This window comes from Daktulosphaira vitifoliae, unplaced genomic scaffold, assembly GCF_025091365.1.
Source record: "Daktulosphaira vitifoliae isolate Bord-2020 unplaced genomic scaffold, ASM2509136v1 Scaffold_4, whole genome shotgun sequence".
NCBI lineage: Eukaryota > Metazoa > Arthropoda > Insecta > Hemiptera > Phylloxeridae > Daktulosphaira > Daktulosphaira vitifoliae.
This window is the reverse complement of record NW_026099575.1, coordinates 31,130,867-31,147,817: the sequence shown is the minus strand read 5'-3', so window position 1 is coordinate 31,147,817 and position 16,951 is coordinate 31,130,867. Positions and strand designations below refer to the sequence as shown.

At 24.7% G+C, this 16,951-nt stretch overlaps 2 protein-coding genes and 1 long non-coding RNA gene across 9 annotated transcripts in view; 2 read left to right on the top strand and 1 right to left on the bottom strand.

The window, feature by feature from the left end:
- LOC126905675 (H(+)/Cl(-) exchange transporter 7-like) overlaps nucleotides 1–16,951 on the bottom strand; it is a 34,674-nt gene that overhangs the window by 11,861 nt on the left and 5,862 nt on the right. For 2 of the 5 annotated variants that reach the window (XM_050685610.1, XM_050685609.1), the window contains exons 3-14: nucleotides 12,981–13,280; nucleotides 12,128–12,271; nucleotides 11,884–12,067; nucleotides 10,971–11,105; nucleotides 10,156–10,330; nucleotides 9,951–10,086; nucleotides 9,259–9,352; nucleotides 7,765–7,934; nucleotides 6,877–7,056; nucleotides 6,380–6,595; nucleotides 6,128–6,307; nucleotides 5,899–5,982 (exon numbers count right to left, since the gene is read on the bottom strand). In XM_050685610.1, coding sequence (XP_050541567.1) covers nucleotides 5,899–5,982; nucleotides 6,128–6,307; nucleotides 6,380–6,595; nucleotides 6,877–7,056; nucleotides 7,765–7,934; nucleotides 9,259–9,352; nucleotides 9,951–10,086; nucleotides 10,156–10,330; nucleotides 10,971–11,105; nucleotides 11,884–12,067; nucleotides 12,128–12,271; nucleotides 12,981–13,280 — 1,998 coding nt within the window. The remainder of the gene's footprint in view (nucleotides 1–5,898; nucleotides 5,983–6,127; nucleotides 6,308–6,379; nucleotides 6,596–6,876; nucleotides 7,057–7,764; nucleotides 7,935–9,258; nucleotides 9,353–9,950; nucleotides 10,087–10,155; nucleotides 10,331–10,970; nucleotides 11,106–11,883; nucleotides 12,068–12,127; nucleotides 12,272–12,980; nucleotides 13,281–16,951) is intronic. The other 3 variants (XM_050685612.1, XM_050685613.1, XM_050685611.1) reach the window with 2 other exon arrangements.
- Nucleotides 2,600–3,953, top strand: LOC126905680 (holotricin-3-like). The gene is made up of 2 exons (XM_050685622.1): nucleotides 2,600–2,763; nucleotides 3,484–3,953. The coding sequence occupies exons 1-2, from the start codon at nucleotides 2,746–2,748 to the stop codon at nucleotides 3,868–3,870; spliced, it is 405 nt and encodes a 134-aa protein (XP_050541579.1). The 5' UTR covers nucleotides 2,600–2,745; the 3' UTR covers nucleotides 3,871–3,953.
- On the top strand, nucleotides 7,929–14,978 carry LOC126905681 (uncharacterized). 3 transcript variants are annotated; one of them, XR_007704091.1, is made up of 6 exons: nucleotides 7,929–8,120; nucleotides 8,231–9,433; nucleotides 9,918–10,041; nucleotides 10,112–10,295; nucleotides 14,522–14,623; nucleotides 14,695–14,966. It is a non-coding gene; the product is annotated as an uncharacterized LOC126905681 (long non-coding RNA). The 3 variants fall into 3 exon arrangements; XR_007704090.1 differs by lacking the exon at nucleotides 7,929–8,120 and having other exon boundaries at nucleotides 9,322–9,433; nucleotides 14,695–14,858; nucleotides 14,926–14,978; XR_007704089.1 differs by having other exon boundaries at nucleotides 7,929–9,106; nucleotides 14,695–14,969.

The window sequence follows — 16,951 nt, the reverse complement described above, 5'->3', positions numbered from 1 at the left end:
TAAATTGTAGTTAAAATATTAATGGTAAAGAAAAACTTTTCGAAATTAGGATCAAAAAACTTATTGAAAACAAAATTTTTATATTTCATGACCCAAATTTTGTTGAGCTGTGTAATTATTTGATTATTTAAAATATTCACTATTTACCACGAATTAATTATCATAAATGATTGCAATATAGGCATATTTAATATTCGACATTTGGTAATATAATATGACGTAAGTTATTCTCAATAATCTATCGGTGAGGGTTTTTGTATTGTATAGACAGTGGTTAGCTTATTAAAACACCACAGTTGAATGTTATTTGGTTTTTTGATAACAAGTAAGATAATCACATAATTTATTTATTTTAATCTATAAAAGTTAAAAGTTCACAAACTAAATATTCTAAAATTGTTAATTAAATAAAAATATAAAACATAAATACTTTATTAAAATTATTAGCTACAGTGAAATATTATGATATAGGAATTCTTTGCTTTATAAGGTAATATTTAAGATTCCCAACAGGTTTAAATGCTTGTCAGCATTCCCATTATTTATTTATTTTAAAGTTTAAAAAGAGATTTATTATATAATTATGACTCATTTTTTATTTTATTTTATAAAACAAAAAAATTTATCTGAGTTTTTTTTCTAGGCAATAGTTTAATTATTGCGTCAAACTGTGCAATGTAAATAATTTAACAAATAAAGCTTATCAAATTTAAAACTTTTTATCAATCAGTCAAAATTTTATACAGACTATCATCATTAAATGGTAAAAAAATAATAAAATAGTTCTTATTTAAATTTCGAAAGTTACCTTTAGAAAAATATACCCTTAGAAAAAGATTATTGTTGCAATAAAATTGATATTAATTATAATTTATAAAATTTAATTTATTATTTTTATGAAAATCTTTATTTAACGAAAAAATGGAGCATACTATTCTTAAAAATTACTCTATATTCGCTGAATATAATAACCACGAAATAGAGATTTGTATATTTTATTTATAATTATTTAAAAAAATTGTTTAAAGCAGTTTGATTTCTTTAGTATTTATTTTAATTTAAGATAGGTGATTTACATTCATTAGATTTTTTATTGAAATGCCAAAATTTAAAACATTGTTATTGCAAAGACGTAGTTGGGAGTAGGTATATAGCAGGTTTAAGATATGATAGAGGCGTACGAGGGTACAAAGCGCCAAAACAAAAAAGGCGCCCAAGCAAAGAAAATGCGATTTACATTTTCATAACTTAGAAACGTTTATATATTTTTTTATAGAGCTCCAAAATAATTCATCCATAGACCGTTTAAAGGCTTAAAGCCGGCATTGAGTAGACTACAGAGGCCTCGCCCCCATAAGTCCTAGTTGAAGAGCAAAATAAAAAAGAACAATGCTATAAATTTGTAACAACATAAGACTTTGCCATTCTGACCTAATTTTGCCCTACCTTTTATTAAGTTATGGCTACGTTATTGAGTTCTTATAATGTTAAGCCTATAGCCGGAATTAAAAATATTTTTTTGGTGGTGTGCCAATTTATGGTTCATCTCAAAAATTTAAAAAGTGAAAAAAGTCTTTTACTTAAATTGCCAACTGAGACTAAATGGAAAAAATTTTCGATTATTATTTTAAGAAAATGTGTAACTTTTGATTCAGTGAATATTTTATGTTCCTTTTTTTAAAATAATTTTTATATTTTTGAATTACGTTAAAAGCATATTTTTTATTATTTGTCTCTAATAAGAAATATAATAATTTTTTAAAATTTTTTAAAATGTTCTAAATTTCAAAATAGCTATTCTATAATCATTTTCTTACAAAAAAATCTGATGGATAGATAATATTTTTTAGGATAAGTACTTATTGAGTTACAGTCATATTAATACATAGAGTAGGTACGTATGTATAATAAGTATATACATCAACACAAGCTGTACCTACTTAATGTATTAAAATGTTTGTATCTCAATATATACTTATCCTAAAAATTGTTATTGACCTATCAAAATTTTTTGTAAGAATAGGGCTAAAAACATTTTGAAAAATTAAAAAATCAATTTTTTTTCTTATTAAAGACATGTAATGAAAAATATGACTCTAATAATCCAAACTGTGAAAATTGATAAAAAAAGTAAAGCAAACCATTCGCTATATCAAAAGTTATTGCTGATATTAGAACATTGTGGGACATTCAGCATAGTATGATATATGATGGTAAAATAATTTTATGTATCTAAAATTTCTTTAAGTCTTTTATTATTGAAATAATTATATTCTATGCAAATGGAAATAAAATTCTTACTTAATTATTTGTGTTGTATTGCATTGTATTCAACCTTTTTTTTTGATTTAGCAAAAAAAAATATATGCCTTTTATCAAAGTCTATGTATAATAATGTTGTTTATTTGCTTATAGCGATAATATTTGCATTTTGCTGGTCGTTATATTGTGATTATTCATAATAATACAATAACAACGTGAACGATGTATGTCTTTCGAATATGTATTAACTGGTTTTATTTTTTAAGGAGGGAAAAATTAAAATACAGGTTAGGGATTCCGACATTTGATAACGTTGAATTGAAGGTTAACACACTGAAATTAATTTGGATAGTATTTACAAAATATTATCGATATGATGAAAGCAAAAGATCACTATATAAACCATTAAAATTCTCTGACCATTATTAGTCTTCAATTTGAGTTGAATCAAGAAACATTAAAAAACACCAACATTTAACAAAAATGTCTTCATATAAATCGGTAAATAGTTATTATTTTATTAAATTATCAATATTAGTTATATTTTAATTTTGCTCTTTTTTCACTTAACTGATAAAACATTTTCAAAAATAAATATTAAAAATAATTAAATTGCTTTTTATATAAAAAAAAAGTGAAAATGTCATATTTATATTACCTTTATAAACTTATATTAGTTTACCAATTATTTTTATTTTTAAAATGTTTTAATGAAATAATTATAAAATTTGATCAAAGTTAAATTTCAAGTATTGAATATAAATTTATAAAATTTATACATACAATTTATTCGGAAATAAATACACAGAGTTGTAATCGTTTACTTTTTGAAATAGTAATAATTACTATTTATTAATTAAAAAAGTTTATAAATTACAATTATTGTTATTTATTGCATACATAAAATTAACAATAAAATTGACCGAAAATATATTTAAATAAATGTACTTTAATTTTAAATTTTAAACATAAATAAATATATTAAAATTAATTTCTTTTATTTTGTTAAACATTTATTTATATAAAATAATAACATGGATTATTTGTTTTTTAAAGTAATTAATCAAAGTATAATTTAAAGCATGTTTTTAGGCCATATATATTATTTGAGCTCAACAAAATATAAAAATATTCTTAATGAAATAGTATGACAAAAGTATTCTGATTTAATTATAATAAATGTATAAATTGAAATATAACTTTTATGAAATTTATTTTTAGATTTTGGTAGTATTTGTTGTTGCCTTAGTTGCTCTTCAAGTATTCGCTGATGATTCCGAAACCCCGAGAGGAGGTTATGGTCATCAATCAGGACATGGTAGCCAAGGTGGTCATGGTCAACATGGATTAGGTGGAAACGGTTATAATAATCAAGGACATGGCAACAGTGGTTACAACCAAGGTCATGGTCAGGAACATGGCCAAGGATATGGTCATGGTCAAGGACATGGCCAAGGTCATGGTCATGGTCAGGAACATGGCCAAGGATATGGTCATGGTCAAGGACATGGCCAAGGTTATGGACACGGTCAGGGACACGGTCAGGGACTTGGTGGCAACAGCGGTTACAACCATGGACATCATGATCATGGTCATGGTCATCATTAATTATTGTTAATTTATTATATTTTTTTTTAAAACTACTCGTAATTTATTTTTTAAATATTAATAAAAAGTATTAAACATAAAAACTGTATTTATGTTTTTATTTCAATTTTAATTTTATAAGTAAAGTTAATAAAACTTATTAATTTTAAATTTCACTAAGTTCAAAGAACTAGGACATGTCCCTCAAGCACTCGTGAATAGCTCGCCTCTGCTAATTTAAGGAAAGAGAATAGTTGAAACTTAACTTAATAAAAAAAATTTTTTTTTCAAATGTCGAAACATTAAAAAATATTAAAATATTTTTTAAAAATACCTGAAATAATTTAATTATACATGTGGAACGGATCTAAATGACAACTCATATAACTTATGATCTACCTAACATTTTATAATTTTTTTTTTTTAATAAATTTTTACAATATAGAACTACATTTAATATACGCTTTATGTTATTTTCCGCAATTACAAAAAATATTTTAAAAATTAATTTTTTTATTAAAATTTTTTTTGAGATTTTAATATAGCCATTTTATAGATAAGTATTAAAGAAAAAATTTAATACCAAAAACTCTTATTTTAATTCAGTAGTTACGTTCATACAGCATTTTGAAATATGTTAAATTTTGATTTTTTATACAATTTTCCTATGGTATCAAATGTTAGTCCATATTATGTAAAGTACAAAAGTTAACACTTATTACATTATTTACTGGTAACAGTACGCGATTTCTTTTCCATGGATAATAACGTTTAACGCGATTTATACAGAAATGATTATCTCTAATTTTTATCACAAAAGTTAGAAATATTATGGTATGTCAACTACGAGTGTTCTATGGTTAACTAAGTGAAAAGTGATAACAATTATTAATTTGTGTAATTCTATCATTGTATTCATATTATTATAGGATATTCCTTGTTAGGAGATTTGATAATAAATGCACTTATTTACTATTATTCACGTTTCAATTTATGATATATGAACTTATTTAATTAAAAATTCAACATGTTTTAGACAATGTTTCTATAATTTTTTTTAATAATATAAATTATACTACTAATTGTTTTTTCATGTCAATTACAAATGCTTATTCAAATGTTAATAATATTCATGGAAAAGAAATCGCGTACCGTTATTAGTAAATAATGTAATAAGCGTTAACTTCTGTACTTTACATAATATGGACTAACATTTGATACCACAGGAAAATTGCTAAAAAAATCAAAATGCTGTGTGAACGTAACTACTGAATTAAAAAAAGAGTTTTTGATATCAACATTTTTTTTAAAAACTTTTCTATAAAATGGCTATCTTAAAATCTTAAAAAAAATTTTAATAAAATAATTAATTTTTAAAATATTTTTTGTAATTGGGAAAAATAACATAAAACATATTTTAAACATAGTTCTATATTGTAAAAATTTATTAAAACAAAAAATCATAAAATGTTATGTAGATCATAAGTTATATGAGTTGTCAGTTAGATCCGTTCTATTCTGTATACAGAATTGTTTAAAACATAATAATTGAAGTGCTCTGTACAAAAACAAGGTAACTCCATTTCTTTTTTAAATCACATTTTGATGTTCTAAATTATGATCACAACGACAAATACATTTATCCAAGAAAAAAGTAGTTACATTAAATTATTTGAATAAAATAGAATTTTTTTAATTTACTGGTAGGTAATGATATATTTTAAAAATGACTAATTCTTTTAGCTTCCTGAAAAATTAAAAAAACGATCTTATCTTATTTTTCACAAAGCTAATTTATTATGTTTTGCATAAAATTATTATATTTAATCTTTTTCAAGTTAAATTTTCCCTTAATATAATCAAAATTATTGTTAAGAAAAAACATTTTATAATAAATGAAAAAGTTCTCATTGACAAATTCATATTTTTTTAAATAAATAGTATTGAAAGACTTGAAATTATTGCATGGTAAATTATAAATAAATAAATTCCAGTTTGGTTTATAAATTGATGATATTTTTTCAATAAAATTTCAAAACAATTCCTTACCAGTCTAATGATGTAAGGCGCCACATTCATATAAGGCCGTAAATCAATAACTATGCTTCTTTCATTATCTTCAATATTTATTTTCTACAAAATTAATTCAAATTATATTGTATTGTAATGTATTTAATTAAATTTAATACGACATAAAAATACATTTTTATTTAAAATTTATTTTAAATTTTGAATATTTTTTTATATTTAAGATCTACATTTAATTTAAATAGATTACTTGGAAAGGATCAGATTTATGGCATTTATATGTGTATTTTCTGATTAATTCTAATTTTTTACAATAATTTTCATCGTGTAATGGAGTTAAGTATAAATTGTTTTTCAGAATAACATTCAACTGAGAACGTAAAATTAACCCTTTAAGAAGTCCATAACATTTATGTTCTCTTGCATTGACCTTATGAAAATAATAATTTAAGCATTAAACTGAAATTTAAGCAAATCTTAATATAATTTTTCTTATACTCACTCGGTTGCAGAAACATATATTGGGAGTTACAACTGGGAATCCATTATGCTTAGAAGTGTTCAATATGTCAATTAAAGTACCAATCATAATTATTTGTGGTATTGCTATAATTTTATTATTCATGAAGTCTTCTGCTGTTATGTCTCCAGTTATAGGTGGAGGCTCGCTAACCAACATCGGAAAACCCGATAATTTCATTTGCATTTCATAAATACCCTAATAAAATTATTATTTGTCAGTAACATGGACTATTTACGTAAAACATCTATTTATTAAATTTTCTGTCATAAACAAAGTTAAATGTAGCCATGGCGTATCTCGGATCTAAAAGAGTCTCTCCGTTAGCTGTGTTATAATTATATTTTAATTAAAATATCGTCATAAAAAAAAAAGTTCGGTATTAGCCTCTTCTCTATTGAATAAATCTCGAGAAGTTTAGCTTTTGTTAGTTGACAATTTTTTTATGCGGAATATTTATGATAATTTAATAGACTTACTTCGCTGAAATAATCACCAGTCCATTTAGCTGAAAATAATGTAATCATTAATGGAATCAAAAACTGTAAATTTCCAGTAGCTTCTATTAGAACTACAGTTAAACTAATTGTTATTCTTGCAACGCCACTTAAAGTAGCTGCAGCGCCAAGTAATGCATACTTTGCTGGGTTAAGTCCAACCTTAAAAATATTTTGATAAAACATTTTTATATAATTAATTTTGTAACTTTGATAATTTTAAAAAAATTACTAAAAAGGCTTATTTTAACACATGAAATACGTATAAAAAACATTTTTGTGTTAATATTACATTATACTAGTATTTAAATAAAAATGAAAATTAACAGAGAACTAGATCAAGCAAATATTCATGATTAAAGTATATATTAATAAATTAGATTTTTAAGTTTAAAGATAAATTTCCAACATTATTTAATAAATATGATAAAGATATGTATTTAAGATTTTAACTGACACGTAAATTCGAATTACATTAATTATTTCTAAACAGATATACCCATAAAATAATCCAATGCATGAAGTAATTTTTAAATCTTAATATTATTTAAAAAGCGTAAATATTAATATTTGATTTGCTCAAAATTTTGAAGAAAGAAATAAGCAACTCCAAATAGTAATATTTTTGTACAATAAAAATAACTACAGTGTAAATGAATGTTATTTATTTGAATAGTTATTGCTTATTTAAATATACTTAATTTTGGTAAAACAGTTATATAATTTCATTCTCGATACTTAAAAAGGTTTTCAATCATTGAAATATTCAGTTTTTTTTTTTTACTTTCTTTAGGTCAATCACATTTTATTTATAATTAGTAAATGTAAGAGTTCTATTAATTTTAAATATGATTATAAATTATTACTTACAACATCTGGTACATAATAGTGAATAACTATGCCAGCTATACGTCCCCAAGCAGCACCAATCAATAACAAAGGTAAAAATAATCCAGCAGACATGTTTAAGCCAACAGTATAAACCGTTAATAAAAAATATATTATGGAATAAAAAAATAATGATGTTACCGAAAATTCGTCTAAAAAAATTAATTTTTATTAAAAAATTCATATGTAGTTGTAATATACATTAATGTAACCTAAGCATCTCAACCAAAATAATAATTTTAGTGTATCATTGTTTAATTTTTTATTTTTTGTCAGTATTTTCATCATAAATTAAAACATTTAAGTTTCTTGCAAATTTATGCCTGTCTTAGAGTAAGGTAAACAAAAATGTTTCATACATTTTTAATAATAGACTACTATTTAATTAGTTTAATAATAGTACTCATTTTATAAAAATAATGCTATGCAATTTAAACATTTTTTACAGTGTTTTTCAGTTTTTATGGTATTGTTAATTAATCAAGAGTACTCTAGTATTCATCAATATCATTGTTTTTCTAATTGTTTAGTATTGGTTAGAAATACTGATAGAGTGGGCTTAAATCTAAAGTAAAATTATAATTATTTATATAATAAATTAATTTACAGACAAAACTTGAGTAAAAACGCTAAAAAAATATTACATAAAAAAAAAATTAATAATCACTAATATTTTTTTGTATACTAAAATGATATCATTGTATGTAAAAATGTAATGTAAAAATTATTGTGTTATTTTGATGTTCGTCGTGAATATACAATGTACATATTATGTCTATCTGTTATCTGTAATTGTGAATACATGTGTATCTACTCGCCGTATTTTATTATTGCATTAGTCAGTTGTGCCGAACCATGTTAACCTTCTTAAGATGGACCCTTTAGAGTAATATCACAAACAGCAAAAATTTCAAATTGGAGATCGGAAGAAATATAGTTTATGTTTCAATAGATAGAGTAAAACCATGTTCTTTAATAAATCTATCAATTGATGAAGACAACATTCAACAGTCCCAGTAAACAACACTAAATGTAACGGATGAGCAAAAAATTATAATTTTTGAACCAAAACAATTTCTCACTCGTCCAGAATGAAGAATTATTTATTCTGGACGAGTGGTCCGTTTTCCAAACAATTATTATCGTTAACTTTTCATTAGGAAGGGGAGTACTGTGGCGACTATGAACAAATTATTGTGTTATTTCAAAATTTATTGTGAATTTATATTTTATGTATTTATCTGTAATTGTAAATGTATGTTTACCAACCCGATGTATTTTATTATTGCATTAGTCAGTTGTGCCGATCCATTTATACCGACACGTAAGCTAAAGTTGTATTTTTAAATATCAGTTATAATTATTAAACATATTTTTCTTTTTTCAACAAGATAATATTTTTTGTTGAATTCCTTATTGTTTAAATTATTTTACATCGTCGCAACATAATAACCAGAAAACATCATTTTTACTCACCGATTTGACTATGAAATAATATTCTTACATTTTCTTCTTGTGTATGAAGCCAAAATGGACTTATTTCATTATAAGTTCCTACTGGACAATTCATCTATAACAAACCTAACATAAAGTTAAAATTCGTTTTGATTGGGTCATTGGCCAGAATGAAATAAAATTCAAAGTTGTATATGTAGGTATAATTTAAAAATTGTGTTATAAATGTTGAAAAAAAAAATTTCCAACGACTTTTAAGTTAATTAAAAACTATTTAACAGTAACGATTTCTACAAATTCCTATTCTAATTATTCAATTAATGATGTTTCAAACATTTGTAAACCATTAAAAAGTATCAAGAAAATTAAACAAAATAGATCTATAAAAGATACTTCACTTTTTTTTATTTTAAATTAATTATACTAAATGTGTAGATTTGAGGTTCTAGGAAAGATTGTAGGAAAAACTATTAAACTATATATATAACTATATAACTATAGTTATAGTTATATTTTCCTATATAACTATATAGGAAAATACTAAGTATTTTGCTTAGAATCCTTATGTGTTTTAAATAATGCTTATTTATTGAAAAGGACATTTAACGTAATTAACGTCAAAGATGAAATATATAATTTCATGAAAGATGACTAGCCTTGAAACGTTGAACAAATTTTAGGTTATTTCATATGGCGAGAATAATCATAGTTACTTGTACTACACGTGATACGCTTTTTTCTGTTTTTGGATGACAGTTTAATATCGTAATAGATAAGAAACTGACAACAGACGCAACAATTGTAGTAAGTATACATTCAAGTAGTTTTTTCCTGTTTGATACAATATGTCTAGAAATAATTAGTTTTTTTTTAGAACAATATTATGTGTTACAATTTTAATAATACTTAATGACTAACTTCATTCTGTAAATGGATAATCGATTATTAATTGTAACAAATAACGATCCAAGAATTCCACCAAAAGTTCCAAATGCGATAAAAATAGGAAATTCAGAATAAGAAAATGTTAGAGTTGTTTCATTAAAATTACCAAAAAAGTATGAACTTTGACTATAAAGTGATTCTGTAATATCTAAAAATAATGTATACATATATCTATTACTTTCAAAACAACATTTATTTAAAATTATAAATTTTATTTTTTAATTTCCAACTCATAGGTATAAAAAGTTTCTACCTCGATTTATTGCATTTTAACTTGATATACCATTTAAATATTTGATTCTTAATAAATATTTTTTTATTATATTATAGTACTTGAACTTTTTATACAAATATTAGCAATTTGATTTAAGTTTTTCATTATTCAACATACAAGAACGTAATATTTAGAACTACAATATGAGTTTATGCACATTTAACATTTCTACTAAAAGGTTATTTATAAGAGAAACTTACAACTTTCAAATCATACTTGCAGTATTTATTATATTTTTATATTTATAGGCACCAAGGTGGAAGGGGATTGTATGGAGGTTATTTATCGCTAAATATAAAGCAGTTCATTAGTTTTATAAATTATTATTTCCAATAGTAAAATTGTTCATTTTTTTTAATTAATTAATTTTATTTATCACAATTCTATTACTTTAAAAAAAAGAATTAAAGACATTTTTGATTTTATTTTACATAATTGTAATTTAATGTAACACGTGAAATTTTTAATAGAAAATTGCACTTATGATTAAATTATAATAAACATGTGGACTTACTTATGTTATTATCCAATAATAATTTTTTTCCAGCATTGCATGTTGGAAAAGCTACGGCAGCACAAAAAAACACTTTCCACATCAAACTCGAGCTCCAAAAGCTCGTGCCCTCTTCTAAACTCATTAATGTTCCACCTAGTAATTTAAATAAATACTATAAATTTATCTGTGGAATTGAAGTTCTATAGGTGCTCTGTTTTATAAGTTGGGATGATAGATCTGGTTATGAGCAGAGTTGTTACGTTTTAAACACGTAGTGTATAAATAGTGTTTTAATTGTTTTTTAAACACCAAAAATTTGAAAATTTGCATGGGTCATACGGGGTATTTTAAACATTTTTATTTATCTAAGACATTGTTTTATTTCTTCCCATTTTCCCCAAAAACATTTAGAAAGTGGTTATGTATGATGACTTAGTTGCCATAACTTCATACAAATTGTTTTAATGGCAGTGGCGTATCTAGGTGCTTAGAGGGTAGTACCTCCATATCCTGAAATAATTTGCGATGTTTGAATTTTTTTAGTCATCAATTTTGATGACTTTTTTTTTTGAAGAAAATTATTTGATGAACAAAAAAAAAGTCAACTAAAAATAATGACTCCACTGTAAAAAAACTATGGTTACGCTATATATATGAANTCCATATCCTGAAATAATTTGCGATGTTTGAATTTTTTTAGTCATCAATTTTGATGACTTTTTTTTTTGAAGAAAATTATTTCATGAACAAAAAAAAAGTCAACTAAAAATAATGACTCCACTGTAAAAAAACTATGGTTACGCTATATATATGAACTGGCTAAAAGTGTAATCGTGTGAATAATGCTATACCATGTTTTAACCTTTTCTTAAAAATGTAGTATTACTAAAATATAATATTAACAAATAAAATAAAGTAAAATTTCGTATACCAACAGGAGAGCCAAATGCTGCCGATAACCCTGCTGCTGCTCCTGCCGCCATCATATCTCTTCTTTCTCTGTCGTTTTGGAGGGGTCCAATAATTTTTTCACCTGACATTTTTTTAAATCCTTTCCACCAGGCTTCTACAACCGAACCTCCAACCATCGCTCCAATATTTATCAACGGACCTTCCTGAGCAAAAAAATATTTCATTAATTTCGACCTTTGTTATATTAAAATTACTTTATAAACCTTTCCTCCCCCTAGACCTGCTACACAAACGCATATCACACTAATGATTTTTACTAATAAGCAACGTACTGCGGTCATTCTTGAAATTCGTATACCATTTAAGTATGCTATTACAAATGGTATTCCACTTCCCGCGGTTGAGGGCTAAAATCATGAATTTATTTTACATTTATGTATTTTTCTTATAATTCAATGAGGTTAAATTAGAGTGAAATTATATAAAATAATTTGTTATTGATTGGTGATTCCACTCTATTAAACTTATTTATATCATAATTCTATATTAAATTACTAAATTTTTTAACTTTTACTACAATTTGAGTTTAATAATAAAAATATGTATGTATATATATATGGATGGAGGTTAAACTGACCTATCTATTAAGTATGAGGATAAGATATCTTTTTAGCTACGCATCTAAATTAAATGTAATTTAAATTAAAGGTTATTTTGAATAAAAAATCTTGACATCAGATGAATGGCGTTCTCAAAGTTTTATTATTAGAAATGCATAAGAACTATTTTAATATTCCTCCAAAAAATTTCTTCACCATACTTATTTTAATTATATCCTACATGTTCTTACCCATACTAACACCTATACATCAGATAATGCATTTTGTATTTAATTATTAAACAACGATGCAATAAAACAACTTACATAGTCTTTTTATTATATCGTCATGTAAATTTCACTATAAAAATTAATAAGTATAAAAAATAGTTAATAAAAATCACATAGACTCATGGAAAACGTAATATGTGATTTAGGAAATAAATTATTTGAATTAAATTTAAATATTACTTTAAAAAATAATTAAATTATTATTTAAAAATTGAAAATATTCCCACCTCCATAAATAAAACTACGCAACTTCCTATTGTTGTTGGAACAATAGTAAAAAATATCCAATTAATAATACATCTTGTTAAAGAATCTTCTTTATCAATACAACGACGAACTGATTGATATTTCCAATTGCATAAATATTCAATGATGATGTCAATCATTATACCAATAGCCGCAATACAAACAGCTATTGAAAAATAAATAAGCCATCTGACGACATTACTTGCAACAACTGTTTTGTAACCATTTAATTTTTCCTCTCTTATCGTAAGCTCACTTTCATAATAATCATAATCCAAACTCTAAAATATTGATCAAAAGGTATTTTATTAAATAAATATAATGTAGCTATGATGTGTTTTTTTTATGACTGTCGTCACTTTTATTCAGTTCTCACCAGACTGATTTCTTTCAATGATACGTTCAGAGATCATAATTCGTATCTAGTTGAAGATATTGTTCTTAATAAATAATAATGATCAGTTTAATATCCTTTTATATTCCGAACATAACATCCTACAAAGGGTGTTGGCCCACTTTCACATATTAGGGAGACATAGATGGTTCCTGGCTAGGCCAATAATGGATCGAACGGCTTGTACTAGAGATCGCTAGGGCCTTAGGAATCAACCCTGTGCGCTGAAACACGATTTTCTACTCTCTAGGCCAGGCCGATCTCTCAGTTGAAGATATTACCCAAAAAAATTGAAAACATTTTTCTCATTCTTTGTAAATGGGTAATATCCCTCAAAAAATTATGATTTTTAATATCGGTATATTTTGAAATTTTTTCAACTTTTTTTCTTAAAACTACCATATATTTTTAAAAATGAACGAAGTTTCTTATGGCAGGTTTGGATGTGGTATGTATTTTGCGATGGGATCTAACTCAGAAAAATGTATAACTAGTAGAGTAAGATAATTTTATAACGAAAAAGCTATGATGCTTTTTTATTGATCTTTCTTTTTTTTTACCTTCATCCCTTCTTTTTTCGATTCCACTTTGCTGCGACTATATGTATTATATATACTTATTCATTTTTATGTGTATACAACTAATGTGCACGCTTCATTGTTTCATATTTCACATATGAATGTTCTTAATATATTGTTTATTAATTTTGTTTTATTGTTATATTAACAGTTTTAATTTATTGTTCATACAATATTCAATATTTCTTTTTCATTTAATTATTTAATAATTAATAACGAGGAGTCGGCCTAACATAGTGGGTGGAAACGTATGTTTTGGGTCACATGTTCCCGGATTCATCCCCAGGGTGCCAACGAGATTTTTCTTGTAACATTCTCTTTGGTGGTGTCTGGTTGTGGTACAAGTCGGCCATAATATCAGGTTATGAAAACTTTGATATGTAAACAAAAAGTAGCAGTCATTTAATTGTAGGTATTGATATTATTATTTTTGTTGTCATGATAAAAACTAATACCGGTTGAGTGAAAATATATATTATAAAAATTGTACTTATAATCAGTTTATTTCATTATTTCATTAATTTTCCATTATCTTTTATATGATAATTAGAAAAATGGTTCATGTTTGCACTGAAAAAAATTGCAATAACTCAAGATATGACACCATAAATGATGATTGTAAGATGTTTAAAATACCAAAGGATATTCGTCGGTTAGTTTTTTTTATTATAAATTAATAAAAATAATATTTGTATCTTAAAAAATCTTAAATTTATTCAATAGTTATAAAGAATGGTTACAACATTTTAATAGAAATGATTTGTTAGACAAATGAATTGATACATTGCATTAGTATTATATAGTTTGTAATATTCATTTCAAACCTAATATGTTTTCTAACCTTGAGAAGTCTAGACTTTTTCCTAATGCTGTCCTTATAGAGTTTCGTAAGTATTAATCAAGTATATAATTTTTTACTATTAAAATTACACTTAAACAATTTTAAAATTATAGAAATTAATACTACTAATGTGAAGATACATTTAATGTTATTTTTTGTATTGGACAAAATTTTTTTATATTTAAATTTATTAACTGTATAATTATTATATAATTTATGTGATTAATGCGTAAGTTTGATTTTAAACTTCATTATTATGTCCATTGACTCTTTTTTGATTTTAATATCGATGCAAAGCTGAGAAGACATTAATTTTACTATGATGTATTTTATAGAACAATTTATTAAATATTAACGAACAATTTTAAAAGTTTTTAATGAAATATTTAAAAAATATGTGATTCAGTTGAACACAAATCATTATTTATTATGTTTTTATCATATTAAATTGAATTATCGTCTTATTATAATATTCAAATATATTAAATACTTAAATATTTATGTAGTGTTGTAAACGTTCAAAAACATAAAAAAAACATCAATACCATAATTAAAATTGTTACTTTACATTTTGAAATTGGTACACACAATTTTATTTTTAAAAAGTGATCACACTGATATCTACATAAAAATGATTGACTGATTCTAATCACCTCCTTATGTTGACCTTAAATTTTAATTTAATTATTTAAATAGTAAATTTTTATCAGTGTCCATTCTGCTTATTCTGTCATAATACCCGTCCTATCCATCATTGGCTTAGCTATGGACCATCTTTGACTCCATAACACGTGAAAGAAGGCCACCACCCTTTGTAGCATGTTAATTTCGGGAAATAGAATCATGTAAAACTGATCAATTTAATATTTAATAATGAGAATTCGCCTAGGTTTGGGGGTCCACCCAGACCCAATGCTCTGCGGCCCTCACATGTTTTTACATATAAGCCACTGATTCCGGTAAGAGTACCCACGCCAGGGATGATATGTGTTATGCAAAAAAAGTATAACTCCAAAAGTTTACAAGAAAATTAGTCTCATCTGTAAATGAAATAATAATTAAAAAACGCAGCACAGGGGGGTCGCGTCACAGTGGTGACGTAGCTTAGTTGGATCAAGTATAATGATATCTGACAGTGATTAAAATCACTATCAAAAAAAAAAAACGCTTCGATGCAAATCCTTAGATAGTGTTTAATTTTAAAAATTTGGTGTATTATACCAAAAGATACATGATCTGCTAGTTCCTTATTAATATCCTGATTAAAATAAAGTATGTCGATTGAAAAAGGGATTATTAAAAAATATTATTACTCATAAAAAAATTGTGTTGATCCATACACTTTTCAATAAGTTATAGCATTATAAAGTTAAAAATGTAAAATATAATTTCGAGAATTTTCACACAAAAATACCATTCGGTAGCCATTATCACCACGAAGACAAGTCCAGAGGTCAAATTTTTTTTTTCATAATAAAGTACATTACATTAACTTTAATTTAAGATATATATAAAAGTGTCAGACCTTCCGGAACATTTTCAAAAGTTAAGTTGAAAAAGTTGTCATTTTAAATCCCCCCCTGTGGCAGGTTAAGTTTCAGATTTACAAAAAAAATATACCAAATGATAGACANAAGTGTCAGACCTTCCGGAACATTTTCAAAAGTTAAGTTGAAAAAGTTGTCATTTTAAATCCCCCCCTGTGGCAGGTTAAGTGTCAGATTTACAAAAAAAAATATACCAAATGATAGGTAAAGACATCAAGCATCTATAAAAAAATTTTTTTTTGATTTAANAAGCATCTATAGAAAAAAAAATTATATTGATATGTTCATTTTTGAAAAAGTTACAGCAGTTTTTAGTAAGAAAATTGAAAAATAGGTAAAGACATCAAGCATCTATAAAAAAATTTTTTTTTGATTTGATCATTTTTAAGAAAATTATGGCAGTTTTAAGTTAAAAAAATTCTAAAATTAGCGATTTTTAAATTTGTAATTTTTTTGGAGGTTTCCCCCATTTACGGGGAACGACGGAAATTTTTTCAATTTTTGAGGGTATTTTCTTCGACTAGATACGATATGTGATCTTTTGACCGTATCGTTGAAAGAAATTCGTTCGGTGAGAGCTGAAAAAAAGTGG